This window comes from Haematobia irritans, chromosome 4 (genome assembly GCF_050003625.1).
Source record: "Haematobia irritans isolate KBUSLIRL chromosome 4, ASM5000362v1, whole genome shotgun sequence".
NCBI lineage: Eukaryota > Metazoa > Arthropoda > Insecta > Diptera > Muscidae > Haematobia > Haematobia irritans.
Genome location: NC_134400.1, coordinates 130,292,935 through 130,319,095, shown reverse-complemented (window position 1 = coordinate 130,319,095; position 26,161 = coordinate 130,292,935). Strand labels below are relative to the sequence as shown.

Below are 26,161 nucleotides of genomic sequence, written 5' to 3'. Positions count from 1 at the left end.
CTGCATGGTTGTTGGATACCATATACTAACATCACGTACCAAATTTCAACCGAATCGGATGAATTTTGCTCTTCCAAGCGGCTCCGGAGGTCAAATCTGGGGATCGGTTTATATGGGGCCTATATATAATTATTGACCGATTTCGACCAATTTTTGCCTGGGTCATATATTATCACCACGTACCAAATTTCAACTGAATCAGATGAATTTTGGCCTTCCAATAGGCTCCGGAGGTCAAATATGGTGATCGGTTTATATATGGGCTATATATAATTATGGACCAATTTTTGCATGGTCATTAGAGACCATATACTAACACCATGTACCAAATTTCAGCCGGATCGGATGAAATTTGCTTCTCTAGAGGCTCCGCATGCCAAATCGGGGTTTCGGTTTATATGGGGGCTATATATAATTAAATATGGACCGATGTGGACCAATTTGTGCATGTACCAAATTTCAGCCGGATCGGATGAAATTTGCTTCTCTTAGAGTAATCGCAAGCCAAATTTGGGGGTCCGTTTATATGGGGACTATACGTAAAAGTGGACCGATATGGCCCATTTTCAATACCATCCGACCTTCATCAATAACAACTACTTGTGCCAAGTTTCAAGTCGATAGCTTGTTTCGTTCGGAAGTTAGCGTGATTTCAACAGACGGACGGACGGACATGCTCAGATCGACTCAGAATTTCACCACGACCCAGAATATATATACTTTATGGGGTCTTAGAGCAATATTTCGATGTGTTACAAACGGAATGACAAAGTTAATATACCACCATCCTATGGTGGAGGGTCTAAAAAAACCGATTAAATACGTATATAATTCAGTTTGACAAAATTTTCTATAGAAATAAAATTTTGACAAAATTTTCTATAGAAATAAAATTTTAACAAAATTTTTTATAGAAAAAAATTTTGACAAAATTTTCTATAGAAATAAAGTTTTGAAAAAATTTTCTATAGAAATTAAATTTTAACAAAATTTTCTATAGAAATAAAATTTTGGTAGATTATTTTTGGCTCGAGTGGCAACCATGATTATGAACCGATATGGACCAATTCTTGGGTGATTGGGGATCGGCTATATAACTATAGACTGATAGGGACCAATTTTGGTATGGTTGTTATCGGTCATATACTAACACCACGTTCCAAATTTGAACCGGATCGGATGAATTTTGCTCCTCCAAGAGGCTCCGTAGGTCAAATCTGGAGAACGGTTTATATGTGGGCTATACATAGATATGGGTCAATTCTCGCGCGGTTGTTAGAGACCATATACTAACACCATGTTCCAAATTTCAACCGAATCGGATGAAATTTGTTTCTCTTTGAGGCTCCGCAAGCCAAATCTGGGGATCGGTTTATATGGGGTCTATATATAATTATGAACCGATGTGGACCAATTTTTGCATGGTTGTTACAGACCATACACCAACTACATGTAACAAATTTCAGCCGGATCGGATGAAATTTGCTTCTTTTTGAGGCTCCGCAAGCCAAATCTGGGGATCGGCTTATATGGGGGCTATATATAATTATGGACCGATGTGGACAAATTTTTGCATGGTTGTTAGATACCTTATACCAACACCATGTACCAAATTTCAGCCAGATCAGATGAAATATGCTTCTGCTAGAGTCTCCGCAAGCCAATTCTGAGGGTCCGTTTATATGGGGGCTATACGTAAAAGTGAACCGATATGGCCCATTTTCAATTCCGACCTACATCAATAACAACTACTTGTGCCAAGTTTCAAGTCGATAGCTTGTTTCGTTCGGAAGTTAGCGTGATTTCAACAGACGGACGACGGACGGACGGACGGACATGCTTAGATCGACTCAGAATTTCACCACAACCCCCAATCCTATGGTGGAGGGTATAAAAATGAAAATTAGGAAGAGGAAAGGTGAGATGTTCGCACACAAATGTATTTAGGCAAAAGCCAAAGCAAAAGATATTTGTCCTTAATATTGAGTAAATTGCTTGTCCTAAACTTTAGGTGGCAGAAAATGATATTTTAGGTCATTTATAATTATGGACGGATATTTATAATTATGGATTGGAAACCACTAGCGGTTATAGTTAGAGCCAGTGTTACCGTTGAGAATGTCTAGAAAGTGGCACAAAGGTGTCACAAGACATAAAAGGTGGTACACTCATTTTAAAAAAGTGTCCCACTTTTTCATAAAGATAATTCAAGAATTACAAACATTTATATCAGTGTATTGTATAGGATAGTGAACATTTTCAATGGTCAGATCAATGATGACTTGAAACGGATATTCCTCGCTTCATTTCTTCCGCATAATGGCCAACGTTATCTCCGGATCCCAATCCGTAGTACTTTTGTCAACACGACGCTTCACCGGCAAACGGCCGAAATACCGCAAAGCTACTTTCATACAGCGTGTCATGGTGATTTCTTTTATATTGAAAATTTAAAATTCGCTACACTTTTTGCCCACAGAAGTAGATGAACATAAGAACGGACAGGAGCACGATTGCCACTCGAGCCAAAAATAATCTACCAAAATTGGGAGAAATTCTTACTTTGGTAGTTTACCAAACAAAAAAATATTATTTTTTTGCAAACTTTTGTATAGAAATTTTTGTCAAAGTGTTATTTCCATAGAAAATTTTGTCAAAATGTTATTTCTACAGAAAATTTTGTCAACATTTTATTTCTATAGAAAATTTTGTCAAAATTTTATTTCTATAGAAAATTTTGTCATAATTTTATTTCTATAAAAAATTTTGTCATAATTTTATATCTATAGGAAATTTGGTTAAAATTTTATTTCTATAGAAAATTTTGTCATAATTTTATATCTATAGAAAATTTGGTAAACATTTTATTTCTATAGAAAATTTTGTCAAAATTTTATTTCTACTGCAAATTTTGTCAACATTTTTTTTCTATAGAGAATTTGTCATAATTTTATTTCTATAGAAAATTTTGTCAAAATTTTATTCTATAGAAAATTTTGTCAAATTTTATTTCTATAAAAAATTTTGTCAACATTTTATTTCTATAGAAAATTTTGTCAAAATTTTATTTCTATGGAAAATTTTGTCAACATTTTATTTCTATAGCAAATTTTGTCATAATTTTATTTCTATAGAAAATTTTGTCAAAATTTTATTCTATAGAAAATTTTGTCAAATTTTATTTCTATAGAAAATTTTGTCAACATTTTATTTCTATAGAAAATTTTGTCAAAATTTTATTTCTATGGAAAATTTTGTCAACATTTTATTTCTATAGCAAATTTTGTCAAAATTTTATTTCTATAGAAAATTTTGTCATAATTTTATTTCTATAAAAAATTTTGTCATAATTTTATATCTATAGGAAATTTGGTTAAAATTTTATTTCTATAGAAAATTTTGTCATAATTTTATATCTATAGAAAATTTGGTAAACATTTTATTTCTATAGAAAATTTTGTCAAAATTTTATTTCTACTGAAAATTTTGTCAACATTTTATTTCTATAGAGAATTTGTCAACATTTTATTTCTATAGAAAATTTTGTCATAATTTTATATCTATAGAAAATTTGGTCAAAATTTTATTTCTATAGAAAATTTTGTCATAATTTTATATCTATAGAAAATTTGGTCAACATTTTATTTCTATAGAAAATTTTGTCAAAATTTTATTTCTACACGGATGAAAAAGACTGTTTTTCATATGTTTGGCTATAAACATTATATGTTTGGAACACAAATTTTTAAACACAATATTTTTGAGTGCAAGCATATAATGTTCATAAACTAGCATAACATGTTTGGGACATATATGTTAATATGTTAGAACATATTATGTTTGGGACATAAAATGTTTGTAAATATAATATGCTTGGATGCAAACATATATTAATTTAGAAATAGCCTATAAACATATATGTGTTTAGTAGCTTGGAGCGCTATTTAACAGGGAGCGATATTGAATTAAGTTGGTGGTTGTTGCTTGTTATTACAAAATTAACATTTTATTTTTCCTTGGGCAATTGATCAGCTACTTCTTTGATCCTTACAAACTGTGTGGTCCGCTGTTCGAATCCCCGTCCGGCAAAAGGTAAAATTAAAATAAAAAAAATCATACAATTGAATAATTTCTTCTACAATGTTTGTATTACAGAAAAAGGTGCTAAGAACTAAAAAATCTCGTGGAAGTGAGAAAGATGTGGGGGAATATACAATTGGGCAGAAACAAAATTTTGAGCATTCAGGTCGAAAACCTATGTTGTTAGCACCTATATTACCTGTTTATTTTCATAATTCATTATGATTGTAAATATATAAATAAATAAATAAAATTTTGAGCACAATATTGTTTGGGAGAATTTTTTTTTAAGCATATAATATTTTTGGGTGCAAAATGCTTCCAAACATATTATATGTTCACATAATAACATATTGTTTTTTTGGAAGACAACATTATTGAATTTGGATGCAAAAATACAAAATGTTTGGAACTTAGACTACCCAAACATATATTGTTTAGACCAATATGCTTTCAAACATATTATATATTGGAAGAGATCAAACATATAAATGTTTGGGCAATACCCAAAAATGTATATGCTTGAAGCAAAATATGTTTGGGAGTATATGTTACAGAAGCGATTTTTTGTGAGCGTGTACAGAAAATTTTGTCAGCATTTTATTTCTAAAGAGAATTTGTCAACATTTTATTTCTATAGAAAATTTTGTCAAATTTTATTTCTATAGAGAATTTTATCAAAATTTTATTTCTATAGAAAATTTTGTCATAATTTTATATCTATAGAAAATTTGGTCAAAATTTTATTTCAAAATTTTGTCATAATTTTATTTCTATAGAAAATTTTGTCAAAATTTTATTTCTATAGAAAATTTTATTTCTATAGAAAATTTTGTCATAATTTTATTCTATAGAAAATTTTGTCAAATTTTATTTCTATAGAAAATTTGGCAACATTTTAGTTCTATAGAAAATTTTGTCAAAATTTTATTCTATAGAAAATTTTGTCAAAATTTTATTTCTATAGAAAATTTTGTCATAATTTTATTTCTATAGAAAATTTTGTCAACATTTTATTTAAGTACCTCTTTGCAATATCTACCAAAACATCAAGAACTCTACCAATCTACAAAACAAAACAAAAATCTACCATTTTTGGAAGAACTCTACTCTAAATGTTTGAGGATATGTTTTTAATTATTCGCAAGCTACTTACTCAGCTTCCGGTTGACGCCAAAGTTTAACTTCAGGATCTTCACTAAAAAAAACACAGATACAAAAATTAATAATTAGTTATTATTCTATAATTTTTGTGTCCAATTAAATCTTACATAAGAACCTGGGTATGCTGAGATGAACGACGTTTTGCCTTCTTGAATTCCAACCTCGCTTTGACATCGTGTTCGATTCTATTGACAATATGGGCGGGAATGATACTTAACAAAAGGCTTCGCTAGAAAAATAAAAATATCCAAACTAAAAATGAAAACATATGCAGTGGAAAATTCACTCAATTAAATCTTAAATGCCTTTGATGATTGAAAAAAGAAAATAAACATTCGACGCGCAATTAAAAATTAATTGGATTAATAAAATTCTTAATTGAATTAAACACTATCGCTTTCATACCTCTTCTTCTCGAGCATGACGCAACAATAGATTCTCCTCAACATATTGACGACGATCTAGAAACGTGGTTCGTATGGCTATCTCCTTCATCATGCGAAAATAAATGCCCAACATATTAATAGAGAGCAGGAATATACATTCCGTTATTAATTTATTCACATCCACCCGATAGGTGCCATCAGGATGTTTGCGATATGTCACAAACGCATAATCAATCAGATATGAAATAGTCACAGCCATGCCCAACAGAAAGGCATGGACATTATCGGGTAGGGGCATAAAAATATAGGCCGCATACAAAACATAACTACCATAGGCCGGCCGCAATATATCCAAATTAATGATAGCATGATAGATCGATACTCCAATATCCGTAGTAGCCAGTATACACACCGATAGCCATGAGGTTACATACATAATCCAATTGTAACGTTTCACCAATTCAGTACGGAAATTTAAAGCCAAGATACCCCAAACCAAAAGGGCACAGGTTAAATAGGCAAATATGTCTGTGGACACATTGCTGAGACTCTGGAAGTGTGAAGATTTAGTTTTGTTTTCACCAGACTTGAGGAAGTACACTTGAAACATTATGACAAATGTCAACTTACCTTTACTGTTGACAAGAGAATGATGGAATGCACCCCAACAACGAGCAATTCAATGATAACGAATAACGACAGATAACTGACACGCAATCGTTGCATATATGATTGATAGAATTGTTCCAATTCCAGATTGCGGCATTGATTCTGAAATTGCAAATTTCGTCAAAAACATTCAACAGAGATAACGTCATTAGCATTTATTTTATTCCACTACACTGAAAACAATATTTTTTGGTTTCAATTACGAAATTAATTGGTCTCATTAATTTTGCGTGTACTCTTGCATGGGGAAGTTAGAGCCAGGGAAACGTGGGGATATTTCGTGGACCTGTCCTTGGAGGGGTGGAGAGTCGTTATTTATAAAAGAGAAGGGTGTGTGAACACAAAGTGTCAAGGAAGACGGACAGAGCTGTGCCGACAATAATGTCTGCCAGGTTGGAAGATTAGGTTAGAGGTACGGTTGTGCAGACAATTATGTCGCTAGGTCAGAGAGTTGGTTTTCTGGAAGTATTCACATGGGACATACAGGACTGAAAGGACGTGATGGAAGTATCGCGCATAGGGGTTTCGGTTTATAGGAGGGTTGGGGCTTAGAACCGTGAGAATTTCCAATAGTCTCTAATCTGGACTGTCAAGTAAGGTTGATGACCCATGAAATGGTGCAGTGATCTTACTTCACAGTATAATTGCCCTATATACTGGCATAATGAATTTAACATATTTTTGTGCAAAAAAAAAACTTTTTTGTTTGTAGTTAAATTTAATTTTTTTTTTTTTTCAAAATTTTAAACAGCCCTATGAAATTTTCCTTTTATTAAGAATGCCTCAAACAATTTATGAACTAATCGTGGGTATAAAGTTTAATGACCAAACACATAAGTTCAATGTGAACTAAAGCTGAAGAAAATAGTAAGAATGAACTACTGTATAATTATAATAGTCATGATTTGGCGCAAATGATTTTTTCTCTACTTTTAGTTCATTTTTATACCCTGTGCCTCACTGTGGAACAGGGTATTATAAGTTAGTGCATATGTTTGCAACACCCAGAAGGAGACGAGATAGGCACATGGTGTCTTTGGCAAAAATGCTCAGGGTGGGCTCCTGAGTCGATATAGCCATGTCCGTCTGTCCGTGAACACATTTTTGTAATCAAAGTCTAGGTCGCAGTTTTAGTCCAATCGACTTCAAATTTGGCACAAGTATGTGTTTTGGCTCAGAATAGAGCCCTATTGATTTTATGGACTTATATGGCCCCAGAAGCCAGAGTTTTACCCTAATTTGCTTAAAATTTTGCACAAGAAGAACAATTATTACTATGGTCAAGTGTGCTAAATTTTATTGAAATCGGTTCAGATTTAGATATAGCTCCCATATATATCTTTCGCCCGATATGGACTAATACGGTCCCAGAAGCCAGAGTTTTACCCCAATTTGGTTGAAATTTTGCACTAGGAGTACAATTAGCAGTGTAGTCAAGTGTGCCACATTTTATGAAATCGGTTCAGATTTAGATATAGCTTCCATATATATCGTTCGCCCGATTTACACTCATATGACCACAGTGGCCAATCATTTACTCCGATTTAATTGAAATTTTGCACATATAGTAGAATTAGCATTGTAGCTATGCGTGCTAAATTTGGTTGAAATCGGTTTAGATTTAGATATAGCTCCCATGTATAGCTTTCGCCCGATTTACACTCATATGACCACAGAGGTCAATTTTTTGCTCCGATTTAGTTGAAATTTTGCACAGGGAGTAGAATTAGCATTGTAGCTATGCGTGTCAAATTTGGTTGAAATCGGTTCAGATTTAGATATAGCTCCCATATATATGTTTTTCTGATTTCGACAAATATGGTCAAAATACCAACATTTTCCTTGTAAAATCGCCACTGCTTAGTCGAAAAGTTGTAAAAATGACTCTAATTTTCCTAAACTTCTAATATACATATCGAGCTATAAATTATAAATAAACTTTTGCGAAGTTTCCTTAAAATTGCTTCAGATTTAAATGTTTCCCATATTTTACTAACATTGTGTTCCACCCTAGTGCATTTTAAATTTTGAGTCTATAGATTTTTTGAGTCTTAAATTTTGAGTCTATAGATTTTGTAGAAGCCTATCAAATTCTGTCCAGATCGAGTGATATTTAAATATATGTATTTGGGACAAACCTTTATATATAGCCCCCAACACATTTGACGGATGTGATATGGTATCAAAAATTTAGATCTACAAAGTGGTGCAGGTATAATATAGGCGGCTTCGCCCGACTTTAGACTTTCCTTACTTGTTTTTTTTTTCAAAATTTTAAACAGCCCAATGAAATTTTCCTTTTATTAAGAATGGCTCAAACAATTTATGAACTAATCGTGGGTATAAAGTTTAATGACCGTACACATTTTTTTCTTCTATAGAAGGGTTAATTTCGTGAATTGCAATTAAAAGGAACACCGGGGCATTAAATGGAAATCTCAAAACGTGGAGTAAACTTTAGTTAAATTTTCCCACAAGGTAGTTCATTCTTCCTATAAAATAGTTCACTTTGTTTCTGAGTAGGAGATTTATAGAAGTCTTTTAGACTTCTATGCATACACAGACGAAAAAGACTGTTTTTGATATGTTTGGGTTTAAAAATTATATGTTTGGAACTCAAATTTTTTAACACAATATTTTTAAGTGCAAGCATATAATGTTCACAAACTAGCATAATATGTTTGGGACATATATGTTAATATGTTAGAACATATTATATTTGGGACAGAAAATGTGTGTATATATAATATGTTTAGATGCAAACATATATTAATTTGGAAATAGCCTATAAAAATATATGTGTTTAGAAAGTGAGACCTAGAGAGAATGCTGCAAGTAAAATAATGGAAGTAACCAATTGGCGCCTTAAAAATATATCCACACAAAGACAATTTCATTAAAATTGTTTACTACCACACCGAAAAAAGTTTCCGTAATTAAACTAACGCTAAATTTAACTTATTTTTATTGGAAAAAAAATATTATTTGCTTGTAGTTAAATTTTACTATTTTTATCGAAATTTTCCACAGCTTAATGAAATCTTACTTTTTTAAGTATGTCTCAAAAATTTTATGAACTAAACGTGAGTATAAAGTTCAATGACCGTACACATAAGTTTAATATGGACTAAAACAAATGAAAATTTTCATACGATTCCCAAAAATAGTAAGAATGAACTACTGTATGGTTAAAATGGTCATGATTTGGCGCCAATGATTTTCTTCTTTACGTTTAGATAATTTTTCTTCTATGAGATGATGTAATTTCGTGAACTGCAGTTATAAAGTACAGTACAGGGCATTAAAATTTCCTGGTTTTAATAATGCTTTGTGGAAATCTCAAAATGTGGAGTAAAATTTAGTTCAATTTTCGTGTGTGGTAGTTCATTCTTCCTATAAAACAGTTCACTTTTTTTCGGTGCAATGTATGCCCTAAGGTGAAACATAATATGTTTGAACAATACAAACAATATTTTGTTTGAACCAATCCTGAAAATATATATGCTTGAAGCAAAATGTGTGAGGGTGTAGTCGTAATGATGATCCGCAGGATGGTGTAGGGGACTAGATTGGAGTGGATACAGTGACTAGTGGAGAGTAGAACGATGGACGGGGCTTAATTCAATTTTTGATGATGAAGTTCCGTCAAGGACCAGCGTTTATCGATAGTACACGGATGAAAAAGACTGTTTTTCATATGTTTGGCTATAAACATTATATGTTTGGAACACAAATTTTTAAACACAATATTTTTGAGTGCAAGCATATAATGTTCATAAACTAGCATAACATGTTTGGGACATATATGTTAATATGTTAGAACATATTATGTTTGGGACATAAAATGTTTGTAAATATAATATGCTTGGATGCAAACATATATTAATTTAGAAATAGCCTTTAAACATATATGTGTTTAGTAGCTTGGAGCGCTATTTAACAGGGAGCGATATTGAATTAAGTTTCTGGTTGTTGCTTGTTATTACAAAATTAACATTTTATTTTTCCTTGGGCAATTGATCAGCTACTTCTTTGATCCTTACAAACTGTGTGGTCCGCTGTTCGAATCCCCGTCCGGCAAAAGGTAAAATTAAAATAAAATCAAAATCATAAAATTGAATAATTTCTTCTACAATGTTTGTATTACAGAAAAAGGTGCTAAGAACTAAAAAATCTCGTGGAAGTGAGAAAGATGTGGGGGAATATACAATTAGGCAGAAACAAAATTTTGAGCATTCAGGTCGAAAACCTATGTTGTTAGCACCTATATTACCTGTTTATTTTCATAATTCATTATGATTGTAAATATATAAAAAAATAAATAAAATTTTAAGCACAATATTGTTCGGGAGAATTTTTTTTAAGCATATAATATTTTTGGGTGCAAAATGCTTCCAAACATAAAGGGTGATTTGTTAAGAGCTTGATAACTTTTTAAAAAAAAAAAAACGCATAAAATTTGCAAAATCTCATCGGTTCTTTATTTGAAACGTTAGATTGGTCCATGACATTTACTTTTTGAAGATAATTTCATTTAAATGTTGACCGCGGCTGCGTCTTAGGTGGTCCATTCGGAAAGTCCAATTTTGGGCAACTTTTTCGAGCATTTCGGCCGGAATAGCCCGAATTTCTTCGGAAATGTTGTCTTCCAAAGCTGGAATAGTTGCTGGCTTATTTCTGTAGACTTTAGACTTGACGTAGCCCCACAAAAAATAGTCTAAAGGCGTCAAATCGCATGATCTTGGTGGCCAACTTACCGGTCCATTTCTTGAGATGAATTGTTCTCCGAAGTTTTCCCTCAAAATGGCCATAGAATCGCGAGCTGTGTGGCATGTAGCGCCATCTTGTTGAAACCACATGTCAACCAAGTTCAGTTCTTCCATTTTTGGCAACAAAAAGTTTGTTAGCATCGAACGATAGCGATCGCCATTCACCGTAACGTTGCGTCCAACAGCATCTTTGAAAAAATACGGTCCAATGATTCCACCAGCGTACAAACCACACCAAACAGTGCATTTTTCGGGATGCATGGGCAGTTCTTGAACGGCTTCTGGTTGCTCTTCACTCCAAATGCGGCAATTTTGCTTATTTACGTAGCCATTCAACCAGAAATGAGCCTCATCGCTGAACAAAATTTGTCGATAAAAAAGCGGATTTTCTGCCAACTTTTCTAGGGCCCATTCACTGAAAATTCGACGTTGTGGCAGATCGTTCGGCTATTCATGATGAAATGTCAAAGCATACTGAGCATCTTTCTCTTTGACACCATGTCTGAAATCCCACGTGATCTGTCAAATACTAATGCATGAAAATCCTAACCTCAAAAGAATCACCCTTTATTATATGTTCACATAATAACATATTGTTTTTTAGAAGACAACATTATTGAATTTGGATGCAAAAATACAAAATGTTTGGAACTTAGACTACCCAAACATATATTGTTTAGACCAATATGCTTCCAAACATATTATATATTGGAAGAGATCAAACATATAAATGTTTGGGCAATACCCAAAAATGTATATGCTTGAAGCAAAATATGTTTGGGAGTATATGTTACAGAAGCGATTTTTTGTGAGGGTGTATGGTGACCGAGGTCATAGTTCCCTCTTACACGATTTTCGTGACCGTCGTCCAATATCAGTTATTCCGGAAACCATTGATGCGATGCACCAACTGATATTGCAAGATCGCCATGTGACCTGCCGTGAGATTGAGACAACCTTAGGCATTAGTGGGACATTCAATGTTGCATGAGCATTTGACAGTTGGCGGTGCTTCGAAACACGTCTAGGACATAGTGACAGGTGAGAATCGTGGATTTTGGATATTTTGGATATTTTGAAAAACAATAAGGAGATATTCGATAATTGTATAGTTAGATAATTAATATTTATATTCGTTCTCTAATCCCGAAATATTAAAGACAACCCTCGTATGTTTTAGTTATATATTATTTGTGTGATTGTATTTATTAAAAATAATCTCTCATTATTTAATTAAAATAATATTGTTGATATTGATCCAAGTCCACAACTCCAATATATATTTGCTTTACTCACCCTTAAGAAACCCCACTCCCATTTCTTCTCGTTAATCAAAGTATCGTGCTGGGTTTCATTGCTAATGCGGCTGATGCATTCTGTTGAATCTTCCAAAAATGAGTTCATAGTTGTCCTAACAATGTTTTACTCAGAAGTCAAGTTCACGATACCGAATGTCTTTTATCGAGTTTTTCGTCCTTTGTTATCAATAAATATCAATTTCGTAACATTTTAAGTATGAGCTGCAAAAAAATATAGAAAAATTTTTAATAAAATTTTTTTATCGTAATATTTATTTAAAATAATAGGAGCGTTCATTACCCACTCATTTTAATAGAGAGTTTCTCAATACATAAAACTAATAGAATTAGTAGAAAACAACATTTTTTTGGCTTAGGTCCAATTAATTTTTATTTCAATTCGCTGCATTCACAGATTTGTAATATCAACGACATCAAAAAAAAACTTTAAATGATTCAAGTAATTTTTATACCCTCCACCATAGGATGGGGGTATATTAACTTTGTCATTCCATTTGTAACACATCGAAATATTGCTGTAAGACCCTATAAAGTATATATTCTGGATCGTGGTGAAATTCTGAGTCGACCTAAGTATGTCCGTCCGTCCGTCTGTTGAAATCATGCTAACTTCCGAACGAAACAAGCTATCGACTTGAAACTTGGCACAAGTAGTTGGTATTGATGTAGGTCGGATGATATTGCAAAATGGGCCATATCGGACCACTTTTACGTATAGCCCCCATATAAACCGACGCTCAGATTTGGCTTGCGGAGCCTCTTGGAGAAGCAAAATTCATCCGATCCGGCTGAAATTTGGTACATGGTGTTAGTATATGATCTCTAACAACCATGCAAAAATTGGTCCACATCGATCCATAATTATATATAGCCCCCATATAAACCGATCCCCAGATTTGACCTCCGGAGCCTCATGGACGAGCAAAAGTCATCCGATCCGGCTGAAATTGGGTACATGTGTTAGTATATGGTCTCTAACAACTATGGAAAAAATGGTCCACATCGGTCCATAATTATATATAGCCCCCATATAAACCGATCCTCAGATTTGACCTCCAGAGCCTCATGGATGAGCAAAATTCATCCGATTTGGTTGAAATTTGGTACGTGGTGTTAGTATATGGTCTCTAACAACCATGCAGGGATTGGTCCATATCGGTCCATAATTATATGGTCCATATCGGTCCATAATTATTGGTCCATATCGGTCTATAGTTATATATAGCCGATCCCCAAAAATAATCTACCAAAATTTTATTTCTATAGAAAATTTTGTCAAACTGAATTATATACGTATTTAATCGGCCTTTTTTATTTTTGTTTAATATTTATATAACAGGTAAAAATTATTCCATGCGCATCCCAAAAAACAGAGGCCATTACTTTGCCAGCGGACTTTTGAGTCTTTCCACGCTTCGGAGGCGGTTCACCGGTCGCTGTCCACTCAGCCGACTGTCGATTGGACTCAGGAGTGTAGTGATGGAGCCATGTTTCATCCATTGTCACATATCGACGGAAAAACTCGGTGTATTACGAGTTAACAGCTGCAAACACCGCTCAGAATCATCAACACGTTGTTGTTTTTCGGTCAAATGTGAGCTCGCGCGGCACCCATTTTGCACAGAGCTTCCGCATATCCGAAAATTGATGAATAATATGACCAACACGTTCCTTTTATATCTTTAAGGCCTCTGCTATCTCGATCAACTTCATTTTACGGTCATTGAAAATCATTTTGTGGATTTTTTGATGTTTTCGTCGGTAACCACCTCTTTCGGGCGTCCACTGCGTTCACCATCCTCCGTGCTCATTTCACCACGCTTGAATTTTACACACCAATCAATTGTTGCTTTCCCTGGGGCAGAGTCCGGAAACTCATTATCAAGCCAAGTTTTTGCTTCCACCGTATTTTTTCCCTTCAGAAAACAGTATTTTATCAAAACACGAAATTCCTTTTTTTCCATTTTTTTTTCACAATAACAAAAGTTGCTTCACAAAAGACGCTCTATCTCACAAACTAATTGATTTACAGGCGCCATCTATGTGTCAGACCGGGGACTTATCAGCCAACCTGTTATCCGGCATGAACTAACTTACAATTGAGAAGACGGTGTTAAAAAGTTTTAAGATACCTTGCCATCGGCAAGTGTTACCGCAATCCAAGTAATTCGATTGGGGATGACAGTCTTAAGTACAAGTTTCTATGCAATCCATTGTGGAGGGTACATAAGATTCGGCCTGGCCGATCTTACGGCCGTATATACTTGTTTTAATTTCCACTTTTCTCCATTTTCCTTGAAAGTCGGTTAGTCGAATTAAGCCAACATCGAGAGTCGATTTTCAAAAATATCAAAAGTCAATTAATATAATTTGTACATTGCAAAACAGATTTTTTTATAATAACCCATATCATTACTTTTAATGTATATCAAACAAGGGTCTATTATGTTATTTTAAAGTTTTCCTTATTTTTTTGTTTAATATATTAAAATAGCATCGCATGCAAAGGACTTATACGAATTCAATGCAGAGGAAGCTTAAATATATAATTTCCGCTCTATGACAAGCCAATTTGCACCAATTCCGGATCCAAAAAATACATTTTCAATGCAGTTACAAAATTTATTTATTCGGCACATGTTAAGAAGTGATGCAGATTTTTTGCAACGGCTGTTGAAATGATGGACATCCGTCCTATAACAACCCATGTTAAACTCATCGCTTCTATGCCAATTTTGCACCACTTCCGGATCAACATTTTCGCTACTTTTTTGGCGTCGTTTTTTGATGGGTTAGTGCACATGTTTGCCACACCCATAAGGAGACGAAGTCTTTGACAATATTGTTCAGGGCCGACCCCTGTGTCGATTTAGCCATTGCCGTCTGTCTATGAAAACATTTTTGTAATCAAAATCTAGGTCGCACTTATAGTCCAATCAACTTCAAATTTAGCACAAAATTGGAAGAAATCGATTCATATATATACAAAAAGTTTAATTGATTCCAAAGATTCTGACCTTCCCTTAAGGATTTTGGTATTGATTCCAAGCCAAAGATGGGACTTCTTTAAAATAAAGACATATTTAGCGCCCTATCTGACTTTTAATCTAGTATGAATAAAATTAAAATTAGGATACAGATCTGATTTATCGAATTTTCATTCTCTTTTTCGCGGTATATTAATAAAGTTAATAAACAAATGACAGTTTAAAAATCCAAATTATAACTGAGACTTCAAATTAAAAAAGGTTTTATCAAACTTTAAACCAAAGATGCTAAATACTCACAGCAAGACTTTGCGTATATACACTCAAAAAAAAAGTTTACTTATGGTTTTATTGATTCCGAGCCAAAGATGCGGCTTCTTCAAAATAAAGAATTTTTTTTAGCGACCTATCTGGCTTTAAATCTAGGACGAATAAAAATAAAATTAGGATACAGATCTCATTTATCAAATGTTCATTCTCTTTTCGCGGTTTATTAAAAAGGAGCTCACGTACAAACAAATGCCAGTTTAAAAATCCAAATTATAACGGATACTTCAAAATAAAAAATGTTTTCTTAATTCCAAAAATAATTTAAACCAAAGACGCTACATCCTCAAAGTAAGTCTTAGCCTATATTTGAAGCGTTTTTATCGTAAATTTAAAGTTTCAATATTTCAGTTAATTTAAAGACAATTTCTTTAAATCAAAAATGTGTTTCTTTACTTTAAGGAAAATTAGCCTTAGTTCAAAGACATGCGACTTTAATGAAGGGACACAAATTTACAACAATTGTGTCCTAAATTTAATAAAAAAAAATGTTTGAGCAAAGCTTATAAACTTTATTTATTAAAATTAAATTTCATTATTTTAAAGAAATTTGTCTTTAATATTTTGTAAATTTCGCATCCTAAAATGTAGGTTGCGTAATCCTTAATATCACGTAAATATTTTTTTCAGCGTATGAAGCGTTTTTATCTTAAAGATTTTTTCAATAGTTTAGTGAATTTAAGGACAAGTTCTTTAAAACAAAAATGTGTCTCTTTACTTTAAGGAAAATTTGCTCTAGTTGGAAAACATACAACTTTACCGAAATTCGTGTACCAAATTTAATAATAAAAGATTTTTAACCAAAGATTATAAACTTTATTTTAATTAAAATTTCATTATTTTAAAGAAATTTGTCTTTAATATTTTGTAAATTTCGCATCCTAAAATGTAGATTGCGTAATCTTTAATATCACGTAAATGTTTTTTTTTTTTTCAGTGTAGATATAGCTCCCATATACATCTTTCGCCCGATATACAGAAGCCAGAGTTTTAGCCTGATTAACAAGTAGTACATCACAAGTAGTACCATTTATAGCATCTTCCAGGGGGCTTAATTTGTTTGAAATCGGTTCATATTCAGATATAGCTCTCATATATATATATATATATATATATATATATATATATATATATATATATATATATATATATATATATATATATATATATATATATATATATATATATATATATATATATATATATATATATATATATATATATATATATATATATATATATATATATATATATATATATATATATATATATATATATATATATATATATATATATATATATATATATATATATATATATATATATATATATATATATATATATATATATATATATATATATATATATATATATATATATATATATATATATATATATATATATATATATATATATATATATATATATACCACCATACCAGCACACAAAGTAAAAACTAGTAATCATTACTAGCCGTAGTTATGCCAAAAATATATTAAATAAGGCTTTCAAACACCAAGAACAGATTTTTCGATTTAAGTATAGAAATGTAAAGTATTGGTCACTCATATTTAGTATCTTTTAAAAAGCCGAATACTGAATTCAAGCAACGAACCTTACTTAATACAATATTTGTGCTACACAGAAAAAAAAGTGTCTCGTAAATTTAAGAAAATTTTTACATTAATTTATTGCAAGAATTTTCCAGAATTTTAGTTCATTTTTCGAATCTTCAACGAAAATTAACTACTCGGAAGGAAATTTTACAAATTCTAAGTAGCAATCGTTTAGTTCGTAGCCTACAAAATACGATGGAAATTTCCTTAAAAAATTTCTTAACTGGTAGTTAAAAATTCGTTTGCCATGCTATAAAACTACTTGTGAAATGTAAAGTATTTTGTAAATAATAAGTGCAATTTACTATAAGATTTTTTTGTATGAGAAAATATTTTTTTACGAAAAATGAACTTGAAAGTGGATAGCAATTTCTTACTGACAATTCCTATAGTTAATAATTGTTGGTAAAAAATTACCCAATGAAATATTTTTAGTTCACATGTAATTAAATTTATAGACATTTTCGTCAAAAATGGTAGATAACATTTCTTGGAAATTTTGCAAATTTTAAGTTAAACGTTTCATTGATCGTAAACTGGTGTGCCTTTACGAATATTATTCTTAGAGTAAATTGTTAGCAGATGCGATGAACTAATGCATAGTACAGAGATCTTTATCGGCATAGTGGAATGTGATTAATGTAAAGATGATGTTACTTGAGTTTTGTTGTGTATACATGAGCGTGGGGTTTTTTTTTATTGTTCATTTAGTGGTTTGTGTGTGTGTTTGTTATTCGCGGATGGTTTATTTGGCTGGATGAGGTGTTGTTTTCAATAAAGGCACATGTGTTTTTGTTGTTGTTTGTGTTTTGGCTTTGCTTGGTTTTGTTTGGCATGCTTCAGTTGTATAGTTGGCGTTGGCGTGGGCTGTTGCATCTTTTAAGTAGGTATGCAACAAGGGAATATAAAGGCATGGAATATTTTGGATTTTTGAGAAATATATTGGTGTTTGTTTATTAAACCTTTTAAATGAAAGTTATTAATATTTTATCGGTAGTTTAGAAAAAAGTTATTAAGAATATTTAGGAAAATATGTTCAAATTGAAAGTGTATTGAAATTTTTATTATTCTATGTAAAAAATTAATATTCAATTCCAGACGAATTTGGAAAATTTTTGTTATATCTCAGCGTATAGTTTATTCATAAATTGGTAAGTATTTTTTTAATATGACTTTCTTTTAAAAAGAATATTTTTTATGTATATTATTATTTGTTAATTAATTTTTTTGGAAACCAGTTTAATGTTTTTCTTTGTTGTAAAAACAATATTTAATTTCAGAGCAACTCCAGATGGATTCGAACAAATTTAAAAAATAGAGAATTGGTAAGTTTTCTTTTAAAAATTGGCTTTAGTTCAACTAGAATATTTACATTTTTGTGACCTTTTTATCATCAAAATTACAGGTTTATAATACCTTATTTTAGTATTTCTTTAATCAAATTTTTTGGAAACCAATGTAATATTTTTAATGTAAAAACAAATATTTAATTTCAGAATAACCCCTTTAAAAATTTGGCCAAATTTTTAGTACTCCTTTGCCTGTAATTTAATAGTGAATTGGTAAGGATTCTTTAACTTTCTTTTAACCCTGGACAGTCATCCTTATTTTTTGTACATTAACGTCTTCCTTCGTCATTTTGACTACGGCTGATTTCAAGACGCTATAATTTTCATCGTGAGCGAAAAAGTGAACCAAACTTGAATTTATTTTCTTATTCAATTTGGTTTTAATTTGTATAAAACAAAAATTCATAAAATGGTCGAATTAGTATAACTTAAATTTACCATTTCCCAATAGACTAAAATGCATTTTAAATCGAAAATGAAATTACGTGTCGTCATTTTGACGAATGATGACTGTCTAGGGTTAACCATAATATTTTTATGCATATTATTACTTTTTTCATTAGATTTTTTGGAAACCTATTTAATAATTTTAATTAATGTAAAAAATAAATATTTAATTTCAGAGTAACCCAAATAAATTTGGACAACTTTTTATATTAATTTTATAGAGAATTGGTAAGTTTTATATTCAAACTTTGTCTTTCTTTCAACTAGAATATTAATTTTATTATATCCTTCACATCGATAACAACACAGTTTTATGAGTTTATTTAGAATACTTCATTATTTCTCTAATTGTTTCAGGTACAAATTTTATGTGATACGTTTTCCAAAGAAAAGTTGAATTCTTTACACCATTTGATAAAATGCCCCAAATATGGTAAGTTACAAGCTAAAATGAAGAATTAAAAATTATATTTCATTACATGGTGTTAATTTTTAACAATTTTCATTTTTGTTTCCATTTTTTCCAGCAAGATATGTGAAAAAACTACCTACGATGAATAAAAAAAAGGATAAGTCAAAATGTCCAAACAGCGGGTTCAAATGAACTACTCTCTGTTCCACGTGGTCATAATTTTTATTCACAAAAAACATTGTATTAAGAAGTTTCATCATAAGTTTTTATAATAAAGTACTTTTGCTTAAAGAAAGTTTAATTTTAATGTATGAAAATGTTCATAATAGTAAAACGGTTTGTTGTTCCTTTAATTATTTAATTTTTCTGTACTGTGGAATGATTGATTTAAAAATAGTTTAGTCGTCGACATTTTAAAGAGACTGTTAACCAATTTTTATTATCGGGTTTCCCACAAAATAAGCAAGTAAACCAAAATAATATTGACTTTTTAACTTGGTAGGGGTATATAAATCTTATGGTGTTGTAAAAATGAACTAAACTACAATGTTATAGATGAACTAAAATTTAAGAAAATTATAAACTAGACAAGTTGAAAAAAATCTTAAGGGCTAAATCATGGTCAATATTACTACAGTTTAGTTCATTTTGCAATGGAAAAGGGTTCACTGTTTTTTCAGTGTACCTAGAATTAAGCCATTTAAAGCTAAACATATTTTTTGTCTTTAATCACGAAATTAATTGATCCAATTACTTTTTAATTGAAATGTCTTCAATCACAGAAATGATAGTATCAATTAAACAATTTATTGAGAGTCAATTAAAAAATTAATTGATCCAATTAAAAATAAATTTAAAAAAAAAATAAAAATTACTATTAATTTTTGTGGTTGATTTTTGTTTCAATTAAAAATTTGTTGAATCAATTAAATTTTTAATTGAATATTTTTTAGAACCCAATTAATTTTTTAAATGGAAAAAAATTATTGTTGTTTTTGATTTCAGCTTAAAACCATGCATGTAGCTTAACCAACAAAGGAAAAGTATGCTTGTCAAATTTATTTGGACAAAGCCCTATTGACTGCAAGATGGTTGGGTTTCCAGATGATGGTTACCGAAATCCTGGACTTTGTGCCGTAACGGGTTGGCTGATAAGTCCCCGGTCTGACACATAGATAGCGTCGCTAGTATTAAATGCATATTATTTTTATATAGTACCAACCTTCAAATGATTCGTGTCAAAATTTGACGTCTGTAAGTCAATTAGTTCGTGTTTTGATAAAATACTGTTTTCTGAAGGGAAAAAATACGGTGGAAGCAAAAACTTGGCTTGATAATGAGTTACCGGGCTCTACCCCAGGGAAATCAACAATAATTGATTGGTATGCAAAATTCAAGCGTGGTGAAATGAGGACGGTAAACGCAGTGGACGCCCGAAAGAGGTGGTTACAGACGAAAACATCAAAAAAAATCCACAAAATGATTTTGAATGACCGTAAAATGAAGTTGATCGAGATAGCAGAGGCCTTAAAGATATCAAAGGAACGTGTTGGTCATATCATTCATTAATATTTCTATATGCGGAAGCTCTGTGCAAAATGGGTGCCGCGCGAGCTCACATTTGACCGTAAAACAACAACGTGTTGATGATTCTGAGCGGTGTTTGCAGCTGTTAACTCGTAATACACCCGAGTTTTTCCGTCGACATGTGACAATGGATGAAACATGGCTCCATCACACTCCTGAGTCCAATCGACAGTCGGCTGAGTGGGCAGCGACCGGTGAACCGTCTCCGAAGCCTGGAAAGACTCAAAAGTCCGCTGGCAAAGTAATGGCCTCTGTTTTTTGGGATGCGCATGGAATAATTTTTATCGATTATCTTGAGAAGGGAAAAACTATCAACAGTGACTATTATATGGCGTTATTGGAGCGTTTGAAGGTCGAAATCGCGGCAAAGCGGTCCCATATGAAGAAGAAAAAAAATGTTGTTCCACCAAGACAACGCACCGTGCCACAAGTCATTGAGAACGATGGCAAAAATTCATGAAATGGGCTTCGAATTGCTTCCCCACCCACCGTATTCTCCAGATCTGGCCCCCAGCGACTTTTTCTTGTTCTCAGACCTCAAAAGGATGCTCGCAGGGAAAAAAATTTGGCTGCAATGAAGAGGTGATCGCCGAAACTGAGGCCTATTTTGAGGCAAAACCGAAGGAGTACTACCAAAATGGTATCAAAAAATTGGAAGGTCGTTATAATCGTTGTATCGCTCTTGAAGGGAACTATGTTGAATAATAAAAACGGATTTTGACAAAAAATGTGTTTTTCTTTGTTAGACTGGGGACTTATTAGCCAACCTGTTACATTCCGGGATTTGTCGGGACATGAAAAACAGTCACATTTTTCGAAAATAGTTGCCCATATTTTATCACTTGGCATTTCTTTTGGTAAATTCGCATAAATGTCATCTAAAGGCTGGTACTATGTTCAGTTTCAATTGAGTTAATATATCTGCTTTTAATCGCACTATTTTCATAAAGTAACTGCGGAAATTTCAGCGCGAAAAGCGAACATAGTACCGTCCTTAAGACACAGATGTAGGTGTATATCTCAAGGCATTGACTGCCAATGCATGGCAATAAATTTCTAGTATGTCGATTCCTAGTGAAAAGTGAAAATGTCTCTTTACTAATCTAATCTATCTTTTTGGACATGTTGGGATTTTCGAAACTCGTTCTCAACAAATAGAAGAACGTAAAGCTTATAATAATTCAAATTATAAAGGGTGATTCTTATGAGGTTAGGATTTTCATGCATTAGTATTTGACAGATCACGTGGGATTTCAGACATGGTGTCAAAGAGAAAGATGCTCAGTATGCTTTGACATTTCATCATGAATAGACTTACTAACGAGCCACAACGTCGAATTTTCAGTGAATGGGCCCTAGAAAAGTTGGCAGAAAATCCGCTTTTTTATCGACAAATTTTGTTCAGTGATGAGGCTCATTTCTGGTTGAATGGCTACGTAAATAAGCAAAATTGCCGCATTTGGAGTGAAGAGCAACCAGAAGCCGTTCAAGAACTGCCCATGCATCCCGAAAAATGCACTGTTTGGTGTGGTTTGTACGCTGGTGGAATCATTGGACCGTATTTTTTCAAAGATGCTGTTGGACGCAACGTTACGGTGAATGGCGATCGCTATCGTTCGATGCTAACAAACTTTTTGTTGCCAAAAATGGAAGAACTGAACTTGGTTGACATGTGGTTTCAACAAGATGGCGCTACATGCCACACAGCTCGCGATTCTATGGCCATTTTGAGGGAAAACTTCGGAGAACAATTCATCTCAAGAAATGGACCGGTAAGTTGGCCACCAAGATCATGCGATTTGACGCCTTTAGACTATTTTTTGTGGGGCTACGTCAAGTCTAAAGTCTACAGAAATAAGCCAGCAACTATTCCAGCTTTGGAAGACAACATTTCCGAAGAAATTCGGGCTATTCCGGCCGAAATGCTCGAAAAAGTTGCCCAAAATTGGACTTTCCGAATGGACCACCTAAGACGCAGCCGCGGTCAACATTTAAATGAAATTATCTTCAAAAAGTAAATGTCATGGACCAATCTAACGTTTCAAATAAAGAACCGATGAGATTTTGCAAATTTTATGCGTTTTTTTTTTAAAAAAGTTATCAAGCTCTTAACAAATCACCCTTTAGATCGTCCAAGGAATAGATGATTATGTGGGAGTCGAAAATTGCTGTTTTCCCATCTACGAGTATTTTGGATAACATTTTTATGTCTCCAAACACGATAAAAAGTTTGGATCAGTGATGCCAATTTAGCTATTTTATAGCAAGATCAAGTTATTTTTAATATTGAGTTGCTAGAAATCGTATAAAATTGCTTTTAACTAGAAATCTTGCCATATTGGTTTCAATGGGTGTCATATTTAAATCTGAATTGATTTTGACAAAAGTTGTTGTCAGACATTGCTAAAATGTGCTCTTATTTTATACGTTCACTCTTAATCTTCGAAACTCTCAAGCAGCGTCACTGTAAACTAGGAAAAGCGGGATTTTTTTCGAATTTCCCGGGATTCCGGTCAAAGGAAAACCTGCTTTGATGTGGCATACATTTAGACATTTGAATAAATTAGAAATCGCCTAAAGCTATGGTTATATGGCGCTACCTGGACAACTAAATATATATATATATATATATATATATATATATATATATATATATATATATATATATATATATATATATATATATATATATATATATATATATATATATATATATATATATATATATATATATATATATATATATATATATATATATATATATATATATATATATATATATATATATATATACATCAGCCATAAATCATACTAAAAAACGACATATTTTGTAATACAATGAAAGAAACTTATTTACATTTCACCATCGTAGATGCACATACTCGGTCAATATTCCCAAAAAGGAAACACTATCGGCTAATACCTCATTCATATTACACTTCCAAAATCCACTTTAACTAGATTTTAACTTTAACTAGATTTTAACTGCCATATAAATAAGTGATTTAAAATCAATTTTTAATAGATTTCGAGCCTAATGTGTATGAGGTATAAGCTTGAAATTAAAATAACTATCTTAATAAAGTCTAGAATTTGCTCAGGTTTACTCAGTCTACCAGTCTATCGGAATGCCGGTTTACAGATATATGACAATTATAAATTAGGAAGAGCAACCTTCTTTTTTACAATTGGGAGCCCGTTAGAATCTGGGCTAGAACCTACGACTATGTATGTCCCACAAGTCAACTACTTCTACTTGGTACCATAGTCCTTCACATTATATTTCCAAAAACCACTTTAACTAGATTTCAACTATCAGTTGCCCTCTATTATATATAAAGTATTGTATTGCACTTAATTCCCGGGAAAGCGGGAACGAAAAAATAGCAAATTCCCGGGATCCCGTTCCCGGGAAATGAAACCCTACTGTAAACGTTCAAGATTGAAAAAAGTCTATATTTGACGTCATTATATTTTCCCGTTGTGAAATTATCTATAGTTTAAACTTTAAAGTAGATACGGATAGTATTATATTGTTATTATTTTTTTGCCTCTCTTTATTGATAAATAGAAAAACAACAATGATAGAAATAATCCAAAAAACGACAGAATTTTAACACGTTTAACTTTGTGTAATCATTTCAAGTACTGGCTGACAATGCTCAACAACAAAAAGAAAAACAAATAAATATAGACAAAAATTCGGTCAGACCGAATATTATCTAAAAGCTCTATCTACTTGTCCAGATAGACCTGCTACTCTATTATTAGACAGTTTTGAGAGCGGTATGTCACTGCAAAATAGCTTCCCTTATAATGTTTCTATGAAATACAAACCCATGCCTATGGCCGACATAAATTTCCTGACCAAGAGGATATTTTTCATTGAAGAGGTTGACATGAACTCATAACTTCCATGACTTACGAGTATACTAAGATTCCTCGACATCTATTACCGAAGACTTCGGGATGTCAGCATTGTCAAGTAAGGCCTAGTAGTTTAGACTAATTGGCTTCCACTACGTCGACCACTTAACATAGGTCCTATATACCGCAAGGGTTGAGAAAAAAATCGGACATTCAATAAGGAGTAGGGTCTCCTGATAAGGGAGTGTAAATGAAGCATTGAAGCGGGTTGGATTTTTAACATTTTTTTCTCAAAATTTTATTTATAAAGAAATTTTTCTTAAAATGTTATTTCTATAGAAAATTTTGTCAAAATTTTGTTTCTATAGAAAATCCGTTGCGTCTGGGAATTTTCGACAGTAAGTTTCGCACTAAAAATACCGCAAGACAAACAACCACAAACTCTGATCCGGTTAGTTGGTGTTGTTCAACACGGTCTAACTACAAAGAATAAAATTATGCCAGATTCCAGTCTCACATCTACCAGACCAATTGTGCTTAACTGAAACGTGTAAAAATGGTAACAGAAATATAATCGGTCGTATCGCCTTAATATAGGCAGGATCCAATACTAACACATCGAAATATTGCTCTAAGACCCCATAAAGTACCCAGCAAAAAAATTTGGAAGTTCTTCCAAAGGCACAACTTTAAAAGCACTTCCAGAAGATGCACTCCCAATGATGTTGTTTATTTTTACTACCCAGGAAGTTCTTTTAATTCAATTTGTTATAACTTGGTTTTTTCATACTTTCAATGGGTAATTTTAACTTTTTATACCCTCCATCATAGGATGGGGGTATATTAACTTTGTCATTCCGTTTGTAACACATCGAAATATTGCTCTAAGACCCCATAAAGTATATATATTCTGGGTCGTGGTGAAATTCTGAGTCGATCTAAGCATGTCCGTCCGTCCGTCTGTTGAAATCACGCTAACTTCCGAACGAAACAAGCTATCGACTTGAAACTTGGCACAAGTAGTTGTTATCGATGTAGGTCGGATGGTATTGAAAATGAGCCATATCGGTCCACTTTTACGTATAGCCCCCATATAAAGGGACCCTCAGATTTGGCTTGTGGAGCCTCTAACAGAAGCATATTTCATCCGATCCGACTGAAATTTGGTACATGGTGTTGGTA

The 26,161-nt window shown here is 32.3% G+C and overlaps 1 protein-coding gene across 5 annotated transcripts in view; it reads right to left on the bottom strand.

The window, feature by feature from the left end:
• ACXD (Adenylyl cyclase X D) overlaps window positions 1-26,161 on the bottom strand; it is a 78,224-nt gene that overhangs the window by 32,745 nt on the left and 19,318 nt on the right. For 4 of the 5 annotated variants that reach the window (XM_075304051.1, XM_075304052.1, XM_075304053.1 and 1 more), the window contains exons 2-6: window positions 12,365-12,588; window positions 6,261-6,401; window positions 5,650-6,180; window positions 5,352-5,473; window positions 5,237-5,278 (exon numbers count right to left, since the gene is read on the bottom strand). In XM_075304051.1, the coding sequence (XP_075160166.1) occupies window positions 5,237-5,278; window positions 5,352-5,473; window positions 5,650-6,180; window positions 6,261-6,401; window positions 12,365-12,472 (944 nt within the window). In that variant the 5' untranslated portion in view covers window positions 12,473-12,588. The remainder of the gene's footprint in view (window positions 1-5,236; window positions 5,279-5,351; window positions 5,474-5,649; window positions 6,181-6,260; window positions 6,402-12,364; window positions 12,589-26,161) is intronic. The other variant, XM_075304055.1, reaches the window with a different exon arrangement.